At 48.6% G+C, this 27,425-nt stretch overlaps 1 protein-coding gene across 1 annotated transcript; it reads right to left on the reverse strand.

Moving 5' to 3' along the window:
- On the reverse strand, positions 1 to 27,425 carry Vangl2 (VANGL planar cell polarity protein 2). Its single transcript, XM_042682199.1, has 8 exons — positions 27,131 to 27,425; positions 12,915 to 13,175; positions 12,639 to 12,759; positions 7,882 to 8,489; positions 7,019 to 7,155; positions 6,383 to 6,518; positions 4,314 to 4,545; positions 1 to 3,491 (listed from the first exon to the last, which is right to left on the reverse strand). Exons 2-8 carry the CDS (start codon positions 12,983 to 12,985, stop codon positions 3,231 to 3,233), a joined length of 1,566 nt encoding a protein of 521 aa, XP_042538133.1. The 5' UTR covers positions 12,986 to 13,175; positions 27,131 to 27,425; the 3' UTR covers positions 1 to 3,230.

Here is a 27,425-nt window from a genome sequence, read left to right on the forward strand (position 1 = left end):
AAAAGTCAAATGTCTTTATTTTATATATATAAAAAAAAAATTTGTACAGTTTTAGTTCCTATGTTTAAGAAAAAATCCTTAAAATTGCCATAATGTTTAATCCACTGCAAACTGTAAAAACAAGCTTTTTATATATTAAAAAAAATTTACATTTTACAATTTTCTACATGCATGCACAAGGTCTCAGCTCTGTAAACCCCACCCCCCAAAAAAGTGAAAAGAAAAAAAAGAAAGAAAAACATCTAGATCCAACAGTGGAAAAAAAAAAAATCTACATTTACAATCTCACTCGGAGGGGACTAAAAAAAGCCCCTTTCCTTTTACACACAAAACAAATCACAAGGATCACACACCAGGACTGAATCCATCAGCAGATACTGCCCTGCAGGGAGAGCAGAGGAAAGAGAAAATAGACTGCCACAAAGGGGCAAGTGAGCTCATCTGCATAAATCCTGTGTTTCAGTTGAGAAGTTTCCAGGAATTCTGATGTCTCATTGCTGGTGTTGGATCAGGGTTTGTGGTAGGAATGCTGAGGTGGGCTGGGAAGTGGGAAATGAAGCACTGAAATGGAGTGGAATAGGACGGAAAATGAGACTAGAGGGACATAAATAAGAATACACAGAGGTCACAAACACTAAGAGAAAGGGATTGGCATGGACAGTGATAGAATGGCGAGGTAGGTGAAGAACTGAGGCACCGTGTCCTGGTATGGAAGGAAGTGGGGCAAGCGCTCCAAAGAAATGAAAGGAAAGGCTGAGTAGATGTGCTAGGAATGAGCTAGGATACTATGTAGTCATAGTAACAAGAGCACTAGAGATGCTCAACAAAGCATCCTGTGGTGGTGGTGAAGGAGACAGGGGGAGTAGGTACTCACATCCCCCAAGCAGAAAGAATAAGAAAATCAAGCAAGTGGTGGGACAAACTGAGTGGGGAAACTGCTCAGAGGGACTGAGTCAGCTGCCCACCAGAGAACAGTTCACAGCATGGAGACAACTTCCCTTACTGAAGAAGCAAAAGGACACACACACAGCCATACACTAGACGTTTCTTTAAAAAAAAAAAAAATAATAATAATTGTAATCAAAGGAGACAAAGATACCACAGTTCTGACACAAAGGACCAAAATGCTATCATTCTTAGTCACAGCCCTTAGTGCTTAGACAAGAAAGTTGAGGCAGGGGAGGGGAATTATTTTTGCTTTAGGAAAAAGGAATGAAAAACTCACAGTGATTAAAAACATTGCAGGTTCTTAAAATAAACACTCCTCAGACCCTAAGCTAGGGTAGCAAGTAAGATTCCAAATACTTTTTCTGCCCACCCCAACCCATACCTCAAACCACACCATATCCCACTCCTGCCCACAAAAGGCAATGGCCCCAATCACCATCCAGGCCCTGTTTTCCAGGATAGTGAGGTATTTATGTGACCCAAAAGGAATTCCTCTGAAAGCTGATTTTTGAAGAAAAGAGACCTTCCATGACCTCCATGAGAGGATAGCTCTCACATAGGCCTATGTAGGGACCCACATCCCAGCCCTAGACAAATCTTGAGGCTCTACCTAAGTCAGCTTCTTCTTGTGAGAACAAGTTAGGCACTGGCAGATGAGCCCCTCCGTTGGTGGTGGGTAGAAAGGATTTTTTGGAAAGAATAGTAAAAGAACCTAATCACTAGGCTCCTTCAACCCCCAGAGCTATCACTTCAGAGAAGTCTCTCCACTGAGATTGTAACAGGCATCTTATCTCAGGGTGTGCTTTGTAGCACAAGGGATGGAATATATTTCAGGGAAAAGAAAGACACAGACAGGGGCATTAGGAGTTATCGAAAGAAGTGGCCCAGGGCATCCCAGCCATGGAGTGGTCCTACACATGGATCCTGGCAGGATGTATGTGGGTGTTTCCTACTTCTACTCTCTGTGGCAAAAATGACATAATTCAAAGGGGACTGATTTAAAGGCTCACATTTACTCTGAAAATATTTATTATAAGACCAGTGAATTTTGCTCAAAAATGAGATTGAAACTCTGGAGCATTCAGATTTGGTGCAAAAGCTATAGAAGCTAAAACAGAGTAAGGAGCTAAATACCCACAAAAGGCAGAAATTCTGGTCCCTCATCCCAATAGAGCCCAGAGAACCAGGCAGGGAGAGAAGAAGAGGGGACCCTAGAAGGCCAAGGTAAAGAGACCCCTGAGGCAAAGAACTGGATTTAAGGCAGGGGATGAGGAGGAGCTGTTGACCCCTCCCCCACAGAGATGAGGCAACAGGTCTCCAGAGCTGGAGGTCAGCAGGACTGGACTAACTGGTGCAGGAAAGGAAACGTCTAAGACTACAGGGCTAGTCGGAGTCTGCACACAACCAGGTCTATACAGGAGTCTATATGCCATCTGTCACTGGCAAGGGTGGGAATGAAGGTCAGGGCAGATTCAAACTGCAGGGGTCAGTGCCTAGAGTATCTCAGACCTCAGGGATCTATCCTGACCCTCCACACAGGAGCTATTCAGCTATTCAGCCCTGGTAAAGTGGTCAGAGGGTTTCCACCTCAGTTTGCCTATGATCACAGGGGACCATACAAACCAGAATGGTAGATGAGGCAGGTGGATATTTCCACATTAAGTTCAGGATCTTTCTTTGCTCTAATATGTGGGGATGGGGAAAGGGGTTTCTAACAGCTGGAGGCAAATAGCACTGCAGGGGAATTCCTAACTCTGGAGTGATGAGCAGGGTGAGAGGGTGGGCAGCACAGCAGCGGCTGGCCTAGAGGAGTTTGGCACTTTGGCTCTCTAGAGTCAGATCTGAGCCCCCATCTCCACCCCCCACCCCCAAAGAAACCCTGGCAGGGACCACTGGAGAGAATTTTTACAAGGACTTGGATGTGTGAATAGGGCCTCAAGACAGGAAGGTACAATCAGGAAGGTCCTGTGCCCTTTCAGAAGGGACTGCCATCTGAGGAAAGTCTGGGGAAAAGAGAGGCACAGATATTACAGGGTCTGGAGTGATAAAAAGTGGGGGGCAGAATGGCCCCTCCAGAATGAACCAGCAAAACGTCCTCTCCAGGTTCACATGGAGTAAAATAAGGAAGATGGGAAGGTGAAGGGTAAGTTAATTCAAGTAAAAAAAAAAAAAGAAAAAAAGCAAGAGGAGGAAGAAGGGAGCAGGAATGTGGCTGGCCTGAGAAGTAAGCCCCGCCCACCCCTCAGGAGCCCCCAGTCTCCCACTCTTCTGCTGTTGCACAATCACACTGAGGTCTCTGACTGCAGCCTCATGACAAATTTGTGCGACTTGGGATCCACAAATTCCTCGGAGAGTTTGAAGAATGGCACCTTCTTAGTGCTGACCACCAGGCTGAAGTCTTGGCGTTTTAAGAGGAAAACGATGCCATCTTTAAGCCCATTGGTCACTGGCTCCTCGCTCACCAATGTCCACTGTTTGGCAAGCCAGCGTTCTTTGTGGTACTGGATGGTGGGTCCAGCTGCCAGGTACCGCTCCAGGAAGGCCTGAGGGGAGGAAAAGGTACTGCTTAGGAGTCTCTCGCATCTACCCACTGTCCTTCAACTCTGTGATGGTCTAAAACTTCCAAAGACAACCAACCTATCTCCAGTCTCACTATATGCCTATGAACTGGTACCTGCTGAGTTCACCAGTTTCCAACCCTTGCTACACAGATGAGGATAATGGCACCACAGAAGTGATGTGGAACTCTTTTCACTTAGGATTGGAACTCAGCTCCTCTGAGCCCCATCCTCTACTCTTCTGCTTATACCAGACTATGACTTGGGAAAAATTTCCCTCATTCTTCCTTTCTGCCTTCCTACCCATATGGCTTGTATGACTGGGGCCTTGCAGAGCTGCACTAGGAGAGAAATGGGGGATGGAGAAGCAAATTAACGTGCAGCATCTCTAGTCACCTGTTCACCAAGGATGGCTCAGGGAAAGCCATTCTGGAAAGCAGGCTGAGGAGTGAGCAGGCAATGGCTAAACATAAGCCCAACCAAAGACCATCTGGTGAATGTGAAGAGGCCAAGGAGTTAAAAATGGCACCTTAGATATGGAAATTCCAGCATCCTTATGAAGATGAGTAACAGGTCTCAGTCATCCTTCAGATAATTCAGGGCTCTCCTGTGTCTCATCTATAACTTCACTTCATGCAAACAGGGTGTTGATGGGATTGGGATAAGGAAAGAGATTACAAGAAAGAGGCAGAAATGAAAGAAAGAGAGGGACAGAGAGTGAGGAAGATATCAGAGAACAAGGGAAGTGAAGGTAGAAGGAACCAGAAGCTGGGGCAAGAAAGAAGGTGCTGGGAGCTTGGAGCCTACCTTGGGCGTCATGTCGTGTGTAATGCAGAATTCCAGGTGCTGCAGGATGCTCTCCATGGTGTGGTAAGGCTGCTGCTTGGTGGTCCGAAGGTATTTCTGCATGGCACGGGCCATGGATGCAAAGATGGCCTGGGCTGCCTCTCGGGGATCCATCACTTCCCTGGGGTTCTTCTGCTCCTCCTCTTGCAGCCGCTTAATGTGAGTGAAGGCCTCTTCCACTGCCACCACGAGCCTGGGGGATAGAAGGAGTCTGGACCAGAGACCAACGTCTCACCTCGAACTCTCCATCCACTCTGACTGCTGCAGCCCAAGCAGCAAAAAGAGCAAGAGACTTGAAAATTAAAACATTAACAACACAATTTCTCCATCAAAAATGGGGGAAAGCTGGGCACTGGTGGCTCACGCCTGTAATCCTTGACACTCAAGAGGCTTAGATTCATGGTTCAAAGAAAGTCCAGGAAGAAAAAGTCTGAGACTTTTTTTTTTTTGCCATTCCTGGGGCTTGAACTCAAGGCCTGGGCACTGTCTCTGAGCTTCTTTTGCTCAAGGGTAGAACTCCACCACTTGAGCCACAGCACCACTTCTGGCTTTTTCTGTTTATGTGGTACTGAGGAATCAAACCCCTGGCTTCATTCATGCAAGGCAAGCACTTTTTTCTTTCTTTTTCTTTTTCTTTTTTTTTTTTTTTTTTGCCAGTCCTGGAGCTTGAACTCTGGCCCTGGGCACTGTCCTTGAGCCTCTCTGTGCTCAAGGCTAACACTACCACTTGAGCCACAGCACTACTTCCAGCCTTTTCTGTTTACGTGGTACTGAGGAATAGAACCCAGGGTCACACATGCTAGGAACACACTCTACCACTAAGCCACATACCCAGCCTAAGGCAAGCACTCTTAACCAACAGAAAACTGGGAGTGGAGTTGTGGCTCAAAGTGGCAGAGCATTAGCCTTGAGGGGGAAAAAAAAAAAAAGAGCACAGGGACAGTGCCCAAGCCTTGAGTTCAACCCCTACAACTGACAAAAATGCAGGGGGGGGGAGGGGCAGGGGAGGGTGTTAAAGGATCTATGAAGTAATGAGCAGTGGTAGGATGAAAAAAGTGTGATGTGCAGACAGCATAATGTTAGGGGAGAAGAAATAAGAAACTAATTCACACTAAAAACATAGACCACACAATCCAACTCTAAATTTGTGCAATACATACAGATATTAAGAAAATCAAGTACTATAGCAGGTAAAGCCAGGGACTATGGCAGAGGGTAAGAAATCTATGACAACAAAGGTGAGTAATGTAATGTAATTCTCCAGACTGGAAATCCAAAAACAAAGCAAAGGCCACCTGGCCTAAAAGCCTGAGGTGACAGGAGACCTGCAGCCTAGTATCCAGAAATCCTAAGACCTAGAACCTGCTTCAGTGAGCTTAGAGCACGTAGCTCAGAGCTAAGTATGTTTGAACATCAATGAATTCTGTTTGTTCTCATTTTTCTTAAGTTTCTTAACCAAGTTCTATGTGAAAAGATCTTTTTGTCTCAGGTGAGCTAAAGGAAAAAGGTTTCCACTGGTTATAAACAAATTAATAGGGGTAAGAAAGAGCTGCCCACACCACTTGTCAAGAATGGCAGTGATTTAAAGGGCAGATGCCCAAAGAGTAAGAGCCATCACTGATTTCCTTGCAACCAGGGCAATTTCTGAGACAACTAGACCAATGAAATAAGCCAAAGTCCCTCTGGAAACTGTCTGTGGAGTGGCAATGGAAGTAATTCTTTTACTAGAAGAACAGTCTAGGCTCTAGTAAGAGTTGTCTTGATTCCAGTATGAAAGGTGCAGGTAGATGGCCCAACAAGCCTGAACCTGACTCATGGAATGGGGAGATAATAAATGTGTGTTGGTTTACAGCTGCTGAGTCTATGGTAATCCGCCATAGCAGAACTGAGAAATGAACATGCAACCCGTATCATCCGTGCTTATCTATTTCTAGCAGTCACAGGAGTCTTTTGAGCTTCCTCTCCCTAGCTCATTCCGCAGACATCCCATCCCACCCCGCGCCCACACCTCCGCTCCCTCAGGGACTCACCTGGCCCTCCGCTTGCGCACCCTGCGCTCATGCTCCGCCTCTTCATAGTAGTACTCATTGTGACTGTTATCTCGTCTCCGGGCTGCAGCCGCAATCACAGCCCGAGACTGGCCAGCGGAGTTATTGGTGCTGTTTTCTGCACAGGAGCAGGACAGAGGGGATGGTCACATCAGAGAGTGGCCTCTCTTTCTTCTCCAGTAGCTCTGGAGACAGAGCCTGACCTGTCCAGAGGTAGCTATTCCCACCACCCAGCAGTACCTCCCAATCCCAGTCCTCCTGGCCACCAGTAGGAGAAGCCACAGGAAAGCAACCAGGATTTGAAAGGGCAGGAGTCCTGCACATATTCCCCCTGAATTCAGGAGGTTCTGCAGCTCACAGAGCCAAAAGGCAGAGACCAGGGGTGATAAGACACAGAGGAGCCAGATCCAGGGACACACCATAGCAAAAAGGGACAGTAGTAAGATCAGCAGCTAAGACCAGCCACCTGAAGTCAAAGGAAATGACAGAACACAGGGGCTGGGACATAGGCTGGAAAAAAGGAAAAAGCAAGGGGAAAAGGGTGAGAGCCAAAGAGAAAATAGCTTGGAGTCCTGCATGGGAAGAGGCCAGGAGGGGCGGAGGAGCAGGGCCGCTCACCCTCTCCGAGAGAATACACCTTGAAGCCAGACACTTTCTTGGCCAGGACGGACTTGGGCAGGTTGAGGAGGGCAGGGTTGTAGACAGGGAAGTCATGGTAATACTTCTCCAGGATCCATACTGCCACGCGCTGGATGCTGTGGGGGAAGACGGTAGGAGGGGGAGGGAGAAGGGACAGACAAGGGGTGCATCGGAGGGACACATCAGGGCAGGTTGGCAGGGCTGGAGAGGACACATGATGGGGCAAGCTGCTTCCAGGAAGCCTGGCTCAAGCCTGAGGTCTACTTACCAGGCTCCCAACCTTGTCCAGGGCTGGGCCTGCTAGTCTTTTCCTATCCTACAGAAGCCCAAGGGGGAAAGGATATTGGACCTGAGTCCCAGCTAAGGATCCCCCTCACCCTCTACTAGCATTGTTTCAAGAGTCTTGACAAGACCCAAGAGGAACCTTTTTATACTCAGAACAAAGACTGGGCAGAGCATAAGGCAACCAGCTCAAAAGTATATTGAGAGGTGACTTATCCTCAGTTCTTCCTCTGTGGGTCCCGCCTCTCGCCAGCTTATGGACACTCAATCTATTCACACAAGAAGCTGTTGTCTCCAAGAAAAAGCTAGAAAAGACCAGGTTCAAGCTCCCAACTTTCTCCTTTTGCTCATTCTCCTCTAAGATTCCCAGTATCTAATTGTATGTTCACTCCCAACTCAAGTCCCATTAGGATCCTACCCATGACCTTCTTATTAAGTGGCAAACATGGTTGAAAACCTACTATGTGCAAAGTACTCAACCACCCAGCCCTACCAGCCCATCACCTCTAGTCCCATTACACAGTACCCACAAAACCCTTTCCTGCACCAGGCACCCATACCTGAGATGGCCAACATTGTAGAAGCGGCTGGCACCGTCAGTAGAGCGCACGACCTTGAGCGTGAACTGGGGCTGGAGCTGGCGCAGCTCTAGCAGGACCACGGCCAGGTAATGCACAAAGAGCAGAGCATCTACCAGCGACACAGCAAACTGCACCACGCCCTGGTAACTGCGTTCTCGGGCATCCAAAATGCGAACACCATAGAAGAGCCAGTAGGAGACAACCAGCAGGAAGACGAGCACCATGAGCAGGGCACGCAGCACAAACACGCGTGGCAGTGAGGCCTTGGGCCGGCGGAAGAACAGAGCCCAGCTGCCCAGCAGCAGGATAAGCAGCTTGAAGGCCACAGAGATGAAGAGGCCCTCGCAGGCTGTCCCGCATGGCTCCAGCTCCTCCCGCCACAGTAGTGGAGGCAGCAGCAGAAAAGCCAGTGGTGTGAGGAAAGAGAGCAAGGCCAGAGTGGCCCCTGCTGCCACACCCAGGTGACGAGAGCAGTCCAAAGGGACACTGTCTTCCATGTCCTTGGCGATGCGTGCGAGGTCATCGTGGGAGACGCTGTGCTCAGAGGTGCCTGTGACCACTGTTGTTGTTTCCCCCCAGTTGTCATCCTACAGGAAGGAAGGGGCCACAAGGTGATGCAGAGATGAGAACAGGAGAGGGGAAGAGGAAGGGACAGAAGACAGAACACGAGGGAAAGGAGAAGGCAGAAAGAAGTACCAACAAATAGGCAAGTCTCTATTTATTGAGCTATGCTCTGTGCCCAAGTCTGGCCTCTGCATACATGGGCATCTGAGACAGAGGCCCTTAGGGAGCTGTACAAGAATCACAAACATAAAGACCACACAAGTAGCAATGACCCTTGGAAAAGAGGGCACAGGACAAATGTCAAGGGAGTTGCTCCTTTAGTGACAGAGATCTAAGAGCAGACTCACCAGACAAAACATGCAGGCTTCCAGGGAATCATGGGACCTGAGCTGACCCCTGGCAGCAAGTTGGACTGAATTAATGGTTTTCAGCCCCACCTGCACACATTCATATCACCCAGGGAGCTTGGAAAGGATGCCAATTATGCAGAATAAAATTTTTTTAAAAAAAGCTCTCCAGATGATTCTAATATTCACCCAAGATTGAGACTCTCAGAATTAAATTATTTTAAAGGGCTGAAGGGCTGACTATTCAAATGTACCCTCCCATCATCTGGGAGCTTGTTAGAAATGCAGGCCCACTCCATATTTATTAAATCCAAATCTGCATTTCAATCAGATCTCCAGCTAGCTGGGCAAGCACTGACATTCTAGGTGAGCACTGGTGGCTCACACCTGCAATCCTAGCTACTCAGGAGGCTGAGATCTGAGGATCGTGGTTCAAAGCCAGCCCAGGCAAGAAAGTCCATGAGATTTTTATCTCCGGTTAATCGCCAGAAAACTGGAAGTAGAGCTGTGACTCAATGTGGTTGAGTGCTACCCTTGTGCAGAAAAACTCAAGGACAGCACCCAACCCGAGTTCAAAAAAAAAAATAGCACAACAAAACACTGACATTCTAAAAGCACTAACCTAACAGCACTCCAGATGAAGCCAAAGGAGGAGAACACAGCACAGAGCTTCATGAACTGGGGTGCAAGTGCAAAAGCTGGATACTGGGAGGTCAGGATAGTGAAGCCAAAAGCAGCAAGGTAGGGCTTATGCAGGCCAGGACTCAAAGCCAGGCTAAGCAGTAAGTACCTATCCTTCAGGCTGTCATTCCCTTGGAGAGCTACTGCAGGTTTCGGATGCAGGGTGACCTCACAAAATAGGACATCAGGGGAAATGGTGTGGGGAGGGGGTGTAAATAAGCAGGGCAGGGCATGAGGAACAGTGGAGACTTGAGATCACGTGTTTACCTGTGAAGTGAGCCCTGCTGGGCAATCTGAGTTCCCACAGCACAGAGGGTATGGGAGCAGGAGGGTGGAACCCAAGGTTCCCATGTACTCTTAAGAGTGTGGTCTGCTCAAATTGGTTCTCTGCCATGGCTGAAGGCCATCCCACAGAGAAGACCTTCAGTGTCCACAACCTTCACTCCTGGGAAAGCCAGGACATATGGAATCATCCTGATATCAAGAGGATTCTGTCTACAAGACTGAGACACTGGGGCTGGGAAGGTGCTCAGTGGTAGAGTGCTTGCCTTGTATGCATGAGGCCCTGGGTTTGATTCCTCAGCACCACATAAGCAGAAAAAGCTGAAACTGGCGCTGTGGCTCAAGTGGTAGAGTGCTAGCCTTGAGCTGAAGAGCTGAGGGACAGCGCCCAGGCCCAGAGTTCAGGCCCCACGACCAACAAAAAAAAAAAAATAATAATGAGACACTGGAGGTGGGAAATGTAAGAGATTGCCTGGCAGGACCAGTGATTCAGGAGCCTGGAATCTCTTCTCCCAAAGATGGGAGAAGAAAGTGGTTGTGTAATCCCAACTCTCTCATAGAGAGAGACATATTGCCAACTCTCTCAAGGGTCATTGGCTTAGGAATCCCTCCCAATAACAGGTGAGCTCATAATATCTTAGGTCAGGCAGTTCAAGAACCCAGGAGGCACAGAGGCACAGCACATTCACTGGTTAAAGTACCTGCCTTGTCAGTTCAAGGACATGAGTTCCAACTATCCTCCACCCCTCCCCCTCCAAAAAAAAGTTAGCCAAGTACCAATGGCACACACCTGTAATCCTAGCCACTCAGGAGGCTAAGATCTAGAGGATTGAAGTTCAAAGCCAGCTTGAGCAGAAAGTCCTTGGACACCATGTCCAAAATAACCAGCAAAAAATAGGGCTGACAAACTATACAACTTGTGGATAGAGATGAGAGGGAAAAACTGGGTGAGAGTGAGGAAAGGGGTAACATTATCCAAAAAGTCATCTGACTTATGTAACTGTAGCCTCTCTGAACAACTTTATAATTTTTTTTTTTTTTTTTTGGTCATGGGGCTTGAACTCTGGGCCTGGGCCTGTCCCTCAGTTCTTCAACTCAAGGCTAGGGCTCTACCACTTGAGCCACAGCACCATTTCTGCTTTTCTGGTGGTTAATTGGAGATAAGAGTCTCATGGACTTTTCCTGCCCGGGCTGGGTTGGAACCACGATCCTCAGATCTCAGCCTCCTAAGCAGCCAGGATTACAGGCATGAGCCTCTGGCACCCAGCAAAAAAAAATTTTAATAGAGCTGAAGGCATGGCTCAAGAGATAGAGAATGCCAGCCAAGCAAGCAAACCAAGCAAGTACAAGGCTCTGAGTTCAAACCCTAGTACTGCAGAAACAAATAAATAAGAACCCAGGAGGGCCAGGTGGTTCACGCTTGTAATCCTATCTACTCAGAAGCCTGAGATCTGAAAATTGCCGTTTGAAGCCAGCCTGGTCAAAGAAGTCCATGAGACGCTTATCTCCAATTAACCACCAAAAAGCCAGAAATGGAGCTGTGGTTCAAGCGCTTATCTCCAATTAACCACCAAAAAGCCAGAAATGGAGCTGTGGTTCAAGCGCTATAGCTCTAGTCTCAAGCAAAAAAGCTAAGGGACAGCGCCTGGGTCCCAAGTTCAAGTCCCAGGCCCTGCAAAAATAAATAAATAAATAAATAAAAAGAACTCAGAAGGCCAGGTCCCTGGGAGAAGGTCCTAGGAAAGGAGAGAATATCTCCCTCAGGCTACTAATCTACGCCCATGACCAGGAATTCCCAATATCAATGTACATGGATTTTCATTTTGGAAGGAAAAAAAGAATGGCCTATGTTGAAAATGAACTATACGGGGCTGGGAAGGTGGCTCAGTGGTAGAGTGCTTGCCTTGCATGCATGAGGCCCTGGGTTCGATTCCTCAGCACCACATAAGCAAAAAGAAAAAAGCCGGAAGTGGCGTTGTGGCTCAAGTGGTAGAGTGCTAGCCTTGAGCTGAAGAGCTAAGGGACAGCGCCCAGGCCCAGAGTTCAGGCCCCACGACCGGACCCAAAAAAAAAAAGAAAATGAACTATACAATTTGTGGAGAAGGAAAGGCTAGAAGAGAGAGAGAGAGAAGGAATGATATTGTCTAAAATGAAACTACTCATTACCTATCACCTTTATAATAACAATTTTTTTTAAAAAAAGGAATAAGGAACTAAGAATCTCCTCTCCAGAAAAAGGAGAAGGGAACCAGTGTCATCTCAAATCCTGTCCCTGCAGTATTCTGGGAATATGTTCTGTACACCATCCTTCCTACCAGGAGAATGAAATCGGCCAAAGATCATGACTGAAAACAACCTTCTCCCTGACCTAGGGAACTCTCTCCTCAATCTCTCTATCAGCTTAACCTCACTTCTGTCTACTTGTTCCAGCTACTCTTCCCACATCAACTTTCCTTAGGCCCTAAATGATGTTATTCCACAGGTGAGCAGCAGAGGACACCCAAGTGCACACACCTGAACCTTAAAGGAAAACTCAGTCACCCAGATGCCCCAGGACCCATCCACCACCCCACTATACTCCTACTCCAGAGTCTCAACCAGCCTAACTGGCTGGCATCAGCTTCAGAGGAGCCCAGAGCAATTCTCATTACACAGTCCAACCACCCTGCCTCTCAAGATAAGGAAGAGGCTGCTGGCCCCAGAAGGTCTCCACTGAAATTCCCTGAATTCCACTGCAAACAAGGTCCTAACCTGGGTGACTAAATCAACATAAGCATAACAAGATACCTCCTGCCCAAGGAGAGCCTCCCCCCAACACTCTGAAAATGCCTAGTGTAGACCCATCATCTCCCTGATGCTTACTCGCTCATCTCCCCGAGTAGACTCGTTGTCCAGCAGGGGCTCTCCTGGAGCCTGGATTGTCACTGACTTGTCCCCACGGCTCCCATCTCGACTCTTAGAGCGATGTCTGTCCCGGCGGTCCCTGCAGCAAGAATTGAGAGGAACAAGCACAGAAAGTCAAGAAGAAGGTCAGGTTCTTTTCAACACCATCCTACCCCACCATCTCAACCTGTACCCACCTCTCAAATTGGCCTCAACACCCCCCACACACACCCCCATCACCTGGGTCACGCCCACCTGTGCTTGCGGGAGCTGCGGGAGTGGCCCGACTTGTAGGAATAGCCCGAGTACTGAGACTCGGTGTCCATGGCGTCTGAACGCCTTGCCTTGTAGCGCTCCAGGGCCGCAGGCTGGGGCCTCTTGGGGGGCCCCACAGCCACCTCCTTCAACACTGGCTTCTTCAGGCCAAAAGGCACCTTTAGGAAGTCAACTGTCACCTTGAGGGACTCTATTTTGCTGGACGGGTAGGCTTATCTCAGAGAAAATCAAGCGACGATCCTGAGGAGAGGAAGCAGCTGGTCAGGGGGGCTTAAGCTCCCTGTGGGTAAGGATAGAGAGGAAGCCCATTCCAAATGACAGCCCAAGGAAATTCAAGTGAGTGTACCTACTGCCTGCAAATACTACTGCTCAGGTCCCTGCTCTGTCCAATGCCCTGCCTCCTAGGAACCTTCTTACCTGCAATGTACTCAGGGCTCAGGAATTGGGGAAAAATCAGTAAGGGCTCCCAGAACAGAAAGACTGCTCAGAATGACCCGTCCTGGACCCCCTACACACACTTCCACCATTCTCCCCCATGCCCCCACGCCGCCAAAAAAAAAAACCCACAAAAAACAGAGGTTCAGAGACAAGCTTGCCCCACCCCCATAAGCACGTGCATGTATGCTAGGGGATAGGAGGTTAGGAAGGGAATACTGATAGTACAGTAAGGTAGGAGTAAAAGACAAGTAAAAACAATTTTCAAAAGGCCCAAAGTGCTAGAATAACAAAGACGTGAATCTATCTGGCTACTTCATCTACACTCACCTTCTACCTCTACAGGGGAGGATGATCCCTCCTCCTCTCCCCAAGCCCACTCATCATCCTTCAAAGCCCAGCCTCACCTGTTCCTAGAAGCCCCAACTACTCTAGCATTCAATGTTACCTTCCTTTCTGACCCCAACTCTACGAACAGTCATGGCCAGGCTCTGGGCACTCCCTTCCAACCTCATTCAAAACTTTATGAAGAGTCGATGCATCAAGCCTTTATAAGGCGCCTTCTTCTATGAACCCCACATTTGCTAGGCCCGGTCCACAATGGATAAGCAGATAAATGTAAACAACCATGTCAGTGTGATGGCAGGAAAAGAACAGGAAACTGAGACAATTATGCACAGCTACTTTAAACTGAACACTCTGGAAACTCTGAGAAAATGACAACTGAGCGGAGACCTAAGAAAGGAAAGAAAATCCCTGAACAATAAAACCACAGAAATGCCACAGAAAGATAGTAGAGCCAGAAATAAGGAACAGGAGAAGGAGGTAGAAGCAGAAGTTTTTAAGAGACTAGAAGGAATAGGTTGGAACCACATCAAAAGTGGTACAGGTGCGATGTCTAAGCCACATGGAGGAGTTAACTTCCCAGTAGGATGGATTCTCAGCAGAGGAGAGGAAGTAGATCAACAACCAGGGGTCAAGTGAAGAACTCAGGTTGTATTCTAAGACAATGGGAAGCCTACTTTAGCTATGTCGGTATGGACTGGAAAGAGATACAAGTAGAAACTGAGGTAAGTAAGGACATACTATGGAAGTGAAAACTTGGCTAGGGGTAAAGGCACAGAAAAAGTGAGAGATGATCATGTTGGAGATACTATGTTAGCAATAGAATCAACAGGATCTGAAGAAGGTTGTCTAAGGGGGAGAGAGGTAGCCAGAAAGATTGCCTGGCCAGTTGGGCAATGGTGTGTGCCTGTTATCCCAGCTTCAGGAGGCAGATTGGAAAGATAAAGATTTGACATCAGCCTAGGCAAAAAATTAGCAGACCCAGTCTCAACAAATAAGCTAGGTGTGAAGGCCAAGGTAGGAGAATCATGGTCTGAGGCTAGATGAGGCTAGATATAGGCCAAAAATTAAAGACTTATCTGAAAATTAACTTAAAAACACAAAAGGGGAGCTGGAAGTATAGCTCAAATAGTAGAATGCCTGCGTGCCTCCCTCCCTCCCTCCTACCCCCCTCACATGTCCGCGCGCGCGCACGCACGCGCGCGCACACACACACACACACACACACACACATACACATACACACAAGGCAATAAGGGCCAGGGGCATGGCTCAAGCAATGGAATGCTTGCCTAGCAAAGTAGAAGGTCTGGAGTTCAAACTCAAGTAGTCCTCCTCCCCGCCCCCCACCCCCAACAAAAAAAAGAATCCTTGAGCAAAGAAGATGGTTGAGTTCTAAGTAAATTTGGGAAGAATGAGCAAGAGTCAGGCAGAGAATAATGAGTTCTGTTTCCCACATACAAAACTTATGGCTGTTAAGGCAGTGGGTAGCTGGGCATCCAAGGACTCAGGAGAGCCTGAGCTGGGAGTGTGGACAATGTGTAGGAGCATGGAAATAAACAGTGTGACCTTAGGAAAGAAATACATAAGCAAATACACATGTGTCCAGAGGAAAAGGAGCAAGTAAAGAGATTAATTTGAGACCAGAGGAACAAGAGGCCAGAACAGTCAAGAAGGGTTCTGACAGAGAAGAAACAAAATCAAATGCACTGACAGGTTATGTGAAGGGCTAAAATGGACCGGCTTTGTATAGCTACCTTTTCTCCTACAACTCTAAATCATCAGCAATCTGAGAATAAATGGTATGAGTGGAACATATTTGCAACTGGTACCCCTTAGTAAATGAATATACCTATCTGACTGTCATGGGAACTGTGACTGCAAGGGAGATAAAAGCCATGGGAAATCCATTCACTTCTCTTCCTAACAGTCATCCAGAGGCAATCCATGCACGGGCCAGTATGTCTGTCAATATTCTGATTTTCTAGCTGTGTGACCACAAGCAAGTTTCTCAGCTTCTCTGTGCTGGTAACCTGGTAGAATCCTCAGTAAAACTGAGATGATAATGAATGCTACCTCCTTTAGAAGGTTGCTAAAGATCATGGGAGTGAAAGAAGTGTTTTCATATACTGCATAGCTAGTAATCAGTTAAGCAATTAAATAAGCTCTAGCTCCTGGATCGCTCATATCCCAATCCCCTGACACTTCTTCTGAAACTGGGGAATGAGATGGTATAAATAAATCTGGCTGTTAGTATCACTAAATAAAGAAGTAACACATGCACACATCCTAACTAGAATTACCACTTCAAACACACTCAGAGGTAGGCTGAAGCCACTTGGTTTTCCCTACAGAGAAATTTCAAGCCAGACAGAGTGCCAGTCCCCTCCCAATTCTTTGTTCTAAACTGCTCATCCTAGAACTCTGTACTTTCCTCCCCAGCTACTTATTAAAGACCCAACACAAACCCTGCATTGCTAGCCAGGGTGCCCTAAATACACAAACACATATTCTCCCTCTTTACCTACCCAACACATAAGCCACAAACGAACCCAACTGCTGTGCCTAGGAGTACCCCAGGGAACAAATCTTAGCATTGGAGAGGCTGGAGGGAGGGATGCGGGATAAGCAAAGAGGGGCAGAAGCGGCCCTTACTTAATCAGTCTCAGGAATCAGTTTGGAGGGTCTGCGGGGGTAGGCAGAGTTCCCAGGAAGAGAGTGGGGGAGGGGATAACTGGATGAGATCAACAAGTGGAAATGTCAGAAGGATGACGAGACCAGAGAGAAGTCCGGACTTGGCACAGGGCAGGGAGTTGTGCTGAGCTAGGGGGAGGGGGTGTGCCAAAGGGTAGGAGGCTGTAAAAAGGGAGTAACGTCCCATTGCTCTTCACCTCACCCCTGGTCCCCCAAGACATAAACGCTCAGTCCTCCTGCTTCAAATCCAACCATGGATTATGTGGGGTTAAAAGGAGGCCAGAGAGGAGAAAGGGAGGGAAGAGAGAGCCCAGCACAAAAAGGAGACCCTTCTCCCCTCCAAAGGCCTTTCAGAAATAAAATTAATGGAATGTGTCTCAGTATCATCCCAAGGGGACTGCGGGGGGAGGGCTAGGGGGAATGTGGGGGCTTTTGTCCTGGCTGCCCAGTTTCTCCCACATTGATCACCGTGGCAACCAAACCCCCCTGTTGCCTAGGTGATGGCAGCCAGGTCCTGGAACCCATACCCAGCATCCAAAGCAAGGGAGGTTATGGAGGTGGGGGGATAGAGGCAGAGCAGGAAAGAATGGGGTTTCTCCTCCAGCAGCCCCAGCTTTTGTCTGAGCTATGGATCAGGTTTCTTCAGGAAACAATTGAAGGCCTCTGGAAAAAATACACTCAAACCCTGGCAAGAGGCAGAGGGAGCAAAGCCCTGGGGTATGTGTGCAAGTTGGGAGAGGAGGGACAAGAGAGGTGGCCAAAATATAGGCCAGGATGGACTGACCCTTCCCTATTCTCCTCACAGGAGCAGCTTAAGCAGCAAGGCCCTGAACACAGACACCGACACTCCATGCATGTCGTGTGTTGATCATGGATGACAAGGTGCAGGAAGGAGGCTGTGGTCACCTCCTTTCACCACTGCCGTAGCCTTGGCCCATGCCAGGCAGCCTAGTCCCTGCCACTTCAAGCCTGGGCTGGGGAAATGAGACAGAGGATGATGAGGATGGGGCCAAGAGAAATTACTGTTACCGCCAGGGTGACTCAGCCAGAGAACAAAAGGCAAACAAGAGACAGAGCACAAAAATACACCTTAAAAAAGCACTGATTGGTCCTCACATGGATAGAGGACAGGGCAGGAAGTACCAGGCCTAGTGACTCCTAGGTTTGATTTTGGAAGGAAGAGATGGAAAAGAGGACAAGAAACTAAAAGCTCTCCTCTGACAGGTCCCTGTTCTCTTCCCAGTGAGGGACGAAGGAAGGCTGGCCCCCTCTGCACATGGGTACGGGCACACTTACCACTTCAAGCCCTTCTGAAATGGACCCCTGGCCCATCATGGACCTCTAATTCCTACGCAACAGTCTGGCTCAGGCATATGCCCTGCACCCTTCCTGCACTATAGCCCATGAAGTAGGGTACACATGTGGCACTCCACCCTATGGCTCCTAATCTTCACTTCACAGCCCAAGGCTCAAGGATATCAATGTAAAAGTCTTGCTCAAAGTGCTGGGTCCCCAGCTTTGAGGGAAGATGTGAGGCAAGAAGCAAGCCAGATGTCCAACCTCCCAGCCCGGTATCCAAAGATCTAGACATCTGCCCACAGACAAAGCACCACAAAGTCAGAAGAACAACTAGCATGAGGCCCAGCTGAGATTCCAGGACTCCCTGGTACCACTTCAGGGCCCTGGCTTGGTTTCTATTCTTTGTCACACTACTCTCTGAGCTTCATAGATGTGCCCCATCCTGGCAGCCCTGGCAGACGATGGAGGGAGGAAATTCGAGGTTCTTGGTTTGGGGGGCACGCAGACACATAACATGGCTTCCAGAGAAGAGAAGGTGCTGAAACTTCTTCTTACCTGCTTCTTAGTAGGTTCCAGCACTAAGATGAAAGATGCCTTAGAGATAAACTTTATAGTTTTTTTTTTTTTTTTAAGAAAAGAAGTCAGGTCCAGAGAAAGAAAGTAGCCAGTCCATGGCCAGTGTTCCCTCAGTAACCTATTTGGACCTCCTGTTGTTAGAAAAATCTTACTAACACTGGCTTTAAGGCGTGCTCTTCTCGGCATGGGACCAGGGTTCTAGGTAAGTCTCCCTTGGACTCGATCTGCAGACTGTAGCTCTATGCCCTCATCTCACCAGTAACAAAGGGTCAGAGACTAGACAGGTATAAGCCAAGGTAGGTAAGACCAAAGTGCCCCTTCCCCAGAAAGGGAAGCTTCTACACTTAGCCAGCCCCCTTTCATGACTAAGAATCCATCCAGCCTTGGGCATAGACAAGCCACCCATCCTATGAGGCCCATGATGGGGTTTTTCCTACCACAAAAATAACTAAGGTACAGCACAGGCAACAGGCAACTAAGTCCCATACCACAAATGGGATCAAGAAGTTATCCTACTCTTAAAAGACCCCAGTAGCCCTAGGTGACAGTGCTGCTGAGGAGGCCAGAGAGAACAGTTTGATCTTAGTGGGATGAGTGGGAAAGGGCAGGCCCAGGGAGCACAGGAGCTGGCACCAAGTGCCCCACCCCCGCACTGGTAACCAGGCACTCTCCCAGGACAGCCCAGACATGAGCTCACCATCCTCACAGCCCCAGGGTGGGGGCAGGATCCTTTCCTCACTGGGCAGAATAGAAGGGGAGAGGCCATGTCAGGTCCACCCAGGCATCTCTGCACTCAGAGCAACTCACCATCCAATCACTGTACAGGAGCTTGCAGGGGAGGGATCCATGGACTGGCTCCTGCCAGAATACCTGAGCTTGATGCTACCTGGACGGGAGCAAGAAAGCTATAGCTTTTCTACATCTACTTTCTTACTTTCCTTAAGTCTAAGGCAAGGAGCGAAAGTGAGTACCCACTCTAAATCTACAGACATGCTGAAATCCACATCTACCTACACTTGCGTTCTCCCTCTGAAACCTGGAATGGCTCCTGCATGCCCCACCCAGCTCCACCCACCCTGGCGAGGCAGGTTCTGTAGCGGCCTGCTCTGCTTTCTCGGGCACCCCACCCCCATCCAAGCTCTCAGAAATTCCCTGCCCCCAACCTAGCACATGCACACACACAAATACACGCACAGCTCACAGCATCCCATTTCCCCAGCCTCCCCCAGACTCATTTAGTCAGACTTGGAGCCCAGGAGGAGCTGTAAGTAATCCCTTTGGCATCTGTCCCAGGAGGGGCCAGAGAAGAGACAGGACACAACACTGAGATTACCTGATTACCTGAGAAGGTAATCAGGGCTTCTAGATGTCTGGATGTTCTATTTAATTTTCACCTGGGGGAGGCCCCATAATCCCCACCTACAGGGCTTTAAGCTGCTCCCTCTCTTGACTGAAGCAAAGGACTGGCCCTTCCCTGTCCAAGAGGTGAGCTGCAGAAGAAGCAAGAAGGAAGACAGAAGGAAGGTCGACAATGGGAAGTGGGTGAACAGTGCTGATCCACAGGATATCCTCCTGTACAAGCCAAGCAAAAGCCTCCCATCCTCATTACCTGCTGTCCTATGTAGGCCCTAAAAGTCCCTGACCCCAAAAGACCTCAAAACCAGCTCACTGGGCCCCTGCCTCAAGGCACAGAAGGTGGAAAGCAGCTATTTAGGAAGAGGAAATTGGCCAATCTTAGACTGGCTGTGGATGGGGAGAGCGAGGCGTGGGGAAAGACTGTGGGGGAGGAACAACATATGGGACACTGTCAGGACTGCCTGGAGACGCAGTAGAGTGAGCCTCGGGTATGGGACACTGTGACGGGGACAGGCAGGTTGTAAGGATGGCAGACCTGAGTTTCCCCATAAAATCTTCTCCCACCTCAGCCCAGGCCTCCAATCAGCCACTTTTATCAAAGAAAGAGTTAGCTGAAGAGCCCAAGTAGCTACCAGCCTCTAATCTCTTGAAAATCAACCCAACCCCATCCCACCAAAGTTTTCACTCTTTTTGAGCACTTTCAGTGCCACCCCCATCTCTTATATCTGTCACTTCCATTCCTAGAGTAAAGCAGGTGACAAAATAATATGTTTCTGCTCACACTCAGTTGTTTTTTAAGTTACTGCATCACACCTCAAACTTAGCACCTGTTCACACCTCCCTCCTATCCCCTTACCCTAAAAAAGTCGCTCTGGTTTCTAGCCAGGCTGGGAAGCCAGGTACTGGTGAGGGCAGAGTCTTCAGGATACTGTTAGGGTGATGCAAGAGAACCATACAGTGAACGCGGGCCAGGCCCCTAGGATCATGAGACCCCATAGTTACTCTCTTCCCATGACTCTTACCCCAAACAGTGGCCCAGCAGGAGAAAGGGACAAGCCCCAGAAAAGACTTTTGCCCAAGGATTAGACAAGTACTCTTCCTGGAATAGATGGGGCTCCTCCATGGGAACCCCCCGATCTTACTCCCACAGTCAGGGGTAGGCTTCTCTATTTCCCTAGCTATTTGGATTCATGTCCACTATTTAGAGGACAGGGAATTATTCATGCCCAAGATTAAAGACAACTACTTAGGATGGGGGAGTAGAAAGGTGCATGCAAGCCTATAATCCCAGTATTCATAGGCTGAGGTAGGAGGATCATGAGTTTCAGGCAAGCCTGGGCTATACAGTAAGATCCTGCCTCAAAAAATAAACTAAAAAGACAAAGAAAATCCAGGCATTAATGACGCCCAATCTATAATCCTAGCTACTCAGGAGGCTAAAATCTGGAGGACTGAGGTTTGAAGCCACCTAGGGCAGCAAAGACCTCAAGATTCCATCTCCAAAATAACCAGCAAAAAGCTAAGCTGGAGGAGCTGGGAAGGTAGCTCAGTGGTAGAGCGCTTGCCTCGCATGCCTGAGGCCCTGGGTTCAATTCCTCAGCACTACATAAGCAAAAAGAAAAAAGCCGGAAGTGGCGCTGTAGCTCAAGTGGTAGAGCACTAGCCTTGAGCTGAAGAGCTGAGGGACAATGCCCAAGCCCAGAGTTCAGGCACCACGACTGGACCCAAAAAAAAAAAAAAAGCTAGGCTGGAGGCATAGCTCAAGTGGTATCGTGCAGGTATAGCAAGCTGGAGGCCCTGGGTTCAAACCTGGTACTGACAAGACTGAAAAAAAAAAGGCAACAATGAGCAATAGATGTAATTGAAATGAAAATTGGGAAAGGTAAGCCAGGTACCATTGGCTTATACCTGTAATCCTAGCTACTCTGGAAGCTGAAAGCTGAAGGTCAAGGTTCAAAGTCAGCCCAAGGCAGTAAAGTCCTCGAGATTCTGACCTTCAGTTAGCTACAAAACAACAACAACAACAACAATAAAACAATAACAACTAGAACTAGAGCTATGCTCAAGTGGTCAAGTACTAGCCTTGAAGGAAAAAGCTGAGATGGCACTCAAGCCTTGAATTCAAGTTACCTACACACACACACACACACACACACACACACAATAAGCCAAATGCCAGGTACCAGTGGCTCACACCTAATCCTTGCTATTCAGGAGGCTGAGATCTGAGGATTGCAATCCAAAGCCAGCCCAGGCAGGAAAATCTGAAAGACTCTTATATCCAATAAAACACCAGAAAAGTGGAAGTGGAGCTGCAGCTCAAAGTGATAGAATGCTAGCCATGAGCAAAAAGAGCTCAAGGAAGCACCCAGGTCCCAAGTTCAAGCCCCACAACTGACTAAAAAATGGGGGGGGAAAAAACAGGAAAAGGTGAAGACTTTGAAGTCAAATAAACCTGACACAGCCTTTTTATGAGCTATGTTATATTTGATGAGTTGCTTACCTTCTCTAAACCTTAGTTTTCCTATCTGCTAAAAGGGAATCATTTTCAAATATCAGAGAGCCCAACAAATAACAGATGCTCAGTAAATATGAAGTTCCCATCTCTTTCTCCTTTAGGGGTAGAACAGTCAATCCCTTTCACTTCTCATTCCCACCACCTCACTGTGAGAAGATCTCACCCAGAATAAGATGGAATCACCTTTGGGTGAAGAGTTGGCTCCTCCCTAACTTGGACTTCATCCAGGTACTGAGGGAACAGCCAAAACCCCTCCTCCCACACTGCTTCTTTCCTCAGGGGTTCCTGGATCCCCCAGCCTATCTCCTCTCCTCCCGCCCCCTCATAGTGAGACTAGGCCTCCAGTCCAATCACCTCCTACTCTCTCTCTACTAGGCTCTCAGCCCAGCTGTGTGTGGAGTGGCAAGCCCCAAGCTTCCACCCCATCCCAACCCCTAGCTTCTTCCCAATCTCCCCTCTCGCATCCCCACCCTGATTACTAGGATAGCCTCTGAGCTGATGATTCTAAGCCTGCTTCTCCCAACCTCATTCCCAGCTGTCTTGACTGTAATTACCAACTTTGCCAGGGGCATCAGACAAGCACCACAACACCTCATTTCCACAGGGCCCCATCAGAGGGGCCTTGGCCTCCTACTCTGTACCAGGCAAAGTGGAGGAAGCCAATGCAAAGACTCTCCTAGACCCAGGTAACAGAGGGCTGCCCAAGAGAGAACACCAAGAAGATAGGGAAGAGAAGGGGATAGATAACACGTGAACAGGATTTACCCCCAGGCCTTTTCTTCACCTGGTGCCATAAATCTCATCAGGCACAGGATTACCCACCTGTAAAGGGTAAGAGGAAAAATTTCTGGTCAATTCACTGGGCAAAGAAGTTAATGGCAAGGAAAGCTGGAAGGTGAGTACACACTGGGATGAGGAAAACACAGGATAGAGCAAGCACACAGTTGGGAGCTGCAGGAAAGATAAGAGAAAATTATAAAGAAAAAAAAAAGATCTTGAGAAGCAGTAATAATATCCTAGACTTTCTTCTCCCCCATACCTCCACCTCTATCAACCCCATAGGACAAGGAAGGAAAGGGATCATTAACTTTGTCTTATAGACAGGGAAACTGAGGCCAAAGCCCAGCTTTAAGATCCAACCTTACCAACACTAGGCTCCAGCCTTCTCCTTTATACTCACCCTCTACCAGCAAGGGCCCTTCTCAGTTCCCTCCTTGCCTTCCTAATTGTCCTTTAAAATCAGCTATGCTACATCCATACAAGGGAATATTACTCAGCCATAAAAAGGAACGGGGTACTGAATCTTGCTAAAACCGGATGAAAATTGAAAGCATTATGCTAAGTGAGAAAGCCTGGGCCAAAAGGTCACACGTTATGATTCCATTGATATGAAATAACCAGAAGTGTGTTTCATACTCCATACAAACAGTTACAGACTGATGTTTGCCAGGGATTGGGCAGGGGAAATTGGAAATAAAAGTTTAGTAAGTCCAAAATTCTTTGGGGCCTGGTAAAAATGATTTTGAGCTAGACAGAGATAGTTGTACAACATTGTGCATGGACTCTATGCCACTGAATTTTTCAGTTTACAATGGTTAATCTCAGGTTGTGTAAATTTCACCTCAATTTTTAAAACTCCAGCTACATCTCTAGGAACCTTCCCTGACACACACACATATCCCCCCAGGGCCAAGCATGCTTCCTCTATGTTCCAGTGGTGCCCCATACGCACTTCCATACACCACTCACTGGTTTACAGGAAATTAACATGTTAAGGCCTATCTCTCCTCTGAAAGCCTATTTTATTCGTCCCTCCATCCCCTGTACTTCCCACAGCACCTGGCAGATAGTAAGCAATGCCTAGCATGGTCTGCCAGAAAAGAGCAACACTGAAGACTTGCTCTGCTGCCCCACTGCTCAGAGGTCTCCCCTTATCGTAGCCATCAATTCGAATCTCAGCTAACCTGTGCTGAGCAATGAGCAATGAGCACTGAGCAAGGTGCTATCTCCAGATTATTTCATTTGAGCCTCATAAATCTAAGTTTACTATTAACTGCATTTAACAAGTAGATTCCAAAAAGTTATCTATTCTGTCTGAGGTCATAGAATTAGAAAGAAGCAGAGTCAGAATAAACTGAAAGGAGGAAAGGAGGAGTCCTATGGGGAGACCTAGGATTTCTGGTGGATGGGCTCCATCTAGGCTAAAGCACCTCAGAGGTTGAGGAAACTTGCCTGAAGATTCACTGCTATTAAGCCCTAATTCTAACCATCTCTGTCTGACTTTTCCCTTTGCCTCACAGGGTGAAGAGCTGTGGAGGGAAGGACAAGCAAAGAAGACAGCAGTCCCTAAAAGTCAGAAGAGATGAGATCTCTTCCCACAGGTGAGCAGATAAAAAGATGCAGAAGAATTTGATGAAGCAGAGGAAGATATGCCTCAGAGGTCTGCCCTGGAAGAATTAGAGGAAATAGAAGGCAAGAGCAAGACAATGGGGAAGGAGGGGACAATGTGACCACTGGATCCCAATCTGGAAGTACTTTTTTAAATGACACTTCCTATTGTCTGACCACAATTCCTCCTCTGTGGAATGCCCCACCAGTACAATATATCATGCATACAACAAGTGTATACATGGGAAACAGGGTACATCATCTTAGACACAGTGCCTTGCTAGCCCTGAGGAGTCTTAACATCAGATTAAAAAAAAAAAAAAAAAACCCTGACCTTTTCTTATTCTACTCCTATCACTAGTCCTAACATTCTGAACCAGCCCCAGCCACTCTTATTCTCAGGCCTCAAGAAGGGTCGAGACCCCTGAGGGCTAACAAGAGAACATTCCAATTGCCCATTTGAGACTAACATTCCTATTCCAATTGCCCAGAGACCCTAATGTGCAACTGCAGTCTCCACTATTAAAACCGGGTGTCTCCACCTCACCTCTGATAGGAAGAGGAAAATGACTGAGAGCATGCAGCTGGGAAACAAACCTTGCGTTCTAAAGGAAAAGGCTAGCTCCTTCTTCTCCAAAAAGAATGCACAAGAGAAAGGAGAAAGGAAGTAGATGCTGTGGAGGAGATTCATGTACTTTATGGTGATAAATACAGACCCCATTTCTCACACACAGACGCCAGTCCTCTGGTCAGCTCAGCCCTGGCCTCACATCCAATTCCAGCCCAACAGTGCATCTCACCAGGGAAAATGGAAAATATGTGTTAAAGCACACAGATACACTGCACAAACTCCCAAATAAACACATCCATGTCACTTCTCAACCCTACTGTTGTTTACTGGGTCTTATCCTTCCAGATGTGCTTCTTCCTCTTGCCCCCAATCTACATCAAAATCCAGACTTAGGAACCTCAGGACTCTATAGGGAAGGCTGAATTGAGGGGCTTTGAAGTAGCAACCACCACCATGGTTTTCCAAGAGATCTCTGTGTGTGTGTGGTGTGAAGCCTAGCAAGCTGCACCTCCTGGCACTAGATCTCCCAGCCTCTGATGTGGAGGACAGTTACTTTTATTTGTCTCTCTGATTCCTTCAATCCCCACCCTCCCCACCTCCCCATTTTCTTTTCCCCACAACACATACCTTCCTCTAGAAAAAGCTTATCTCCCGAAACAGGCATCTCCTAGGACAGCCCATTCCCTTCCACCTGTAATTCTCAGATACTCAAGACACTATCCTTGAAGGCAGGCAGGGCCCCTCCAAGAAGGCTCAGAATCCGCAGACAGCCTTCCCTGTGGGCTTTCTGCCAGGAAATTCTGTCTGCAAAGACAAGAAGTACCCCCAACACACTCTCAGATATACACACCCCAGCTAAGGCAGACACACGTACAAACATTGACACTCATCAATATGTGAACAGATTCACTCACACTCCGCTCCACTATGTGTGTGCATGTGCACACACATTCATGCGCACACACACATACACACATCGAACCATGCATACCCCATTTTGCTGTTATAAAACCACCTTTCTTAATACCTATCCACCTTCTTTCTATAAACCCCGTCTTCCAACACACACACACAAAACCTCCTGAAAAAAAAATACATATATATATATATACATTTATATGTCCAACACACAGCAAATGCGTGGTCAGCCTGCTCCCTGGCCAAACACACTCAAGCACAGAAAAAAAAACCCTACATATTCAAACCCAGGGCCCACCTGCAGGAACACTCACCACGTCAAAGCGTGCATACACACACACACCCTTACACACAAAGAATCATGCACACTGATCCTCCAGCGACCCTTTAAAACTCACTAACGCAGAGCCCAAGTCCCTCGGTGGGAGTAAATGGGAGCGGAGAGAGCTGTAAGCGCCGGTCGGTCCCCTGGACCCCCATACACAGTGCCGGGGTCTCCCGCCGCCAGCCCCGACCTCAGGCTGCACACTCTCACTCACACTCTCACTCACACACTCACACACCCTCTCCTATCCGCGGCCGGCTCTCAAGACTCCACTGCACACCCTTACTGCATACCTGCCCGGCCCTCCCCACACTCCTGCAGTGTGCAAGCACCCTTATACACCTGGATTCCAGTACCTCCAGACTCGATCCTTCCACCGCCGCCGCCCGCGCCTCCAGCGCACGCTCCCAGTCCCCGGCTTCAACCGGCTCTCCAGGGATCATCAAGGCCCCCCGCTCGGGCCCCGGGCCCCGGCCCAGGAAAGTCCCCGGCTCTCCAGGCCTGGGCTCCGCCCCTTCCCCACGCACCCCTTTCCCTCCCTGAAGTTGGGGGTACTCCGCTGTGCGGTGGGAGAGCAGGCCGGAAAGGGGTGGTCTCGAGCCCCCTCCCCCCCAGAAGGCTCCCCGCTGGTTCCAGGGCCGGGCACCCCTGGCCCCTCGCATGACTGCCTTCCTTTTCTGTTGCCCTTTTCCTTTCTTCCTTCTTCCTTTTTTCTCTTCTCTCTCTTTTTTTAACTAACTTTCCCCGCGCCCCCGCGGCCCAGCACTCACCCGCCGCTGCGAACTGCCGGGTGGGCTCGGCGGCGGGCGCGCAGCTCGGCCCGGCCCGGCGCCTTTGTATCCGCAGCGCTCCGGGGTCGCTCCGAACTCCGCGCTCCGGGACGGGCGGCGCGGGCGCTGGGGGGTGTCGAGGGGGGCTCCCGAGTCCGCTCACCCCTCGCTCGGTCCCACGCCGCTGGCCTCTTCCCCCTCGAGGCCCCAGAGGCAGGGGGCCGGGGGACACTGGAGGACGCTCAGGCTCCCATGGCGGGACCAAAGATCAAGGAATCAAGGATGAGGAGTCAGA

The sequence above is a fragment of the Dipodomys spectabilis genome, unplaced genomic scaffold (genome assembly GCF_019054845.1).
Source record: "Dipodomys spectabilis isolate Male_0828 unplaced genomic scaffold, ASM1905484v1 ptg000069l, whole genome shotgun sequence".
Lineage (NCBI taxonomy): Eukaryota > Metazoa > Chordata > Mammalia > Rodentia > Heteromyidae > Dipodomys > Dipodomys spectabilis.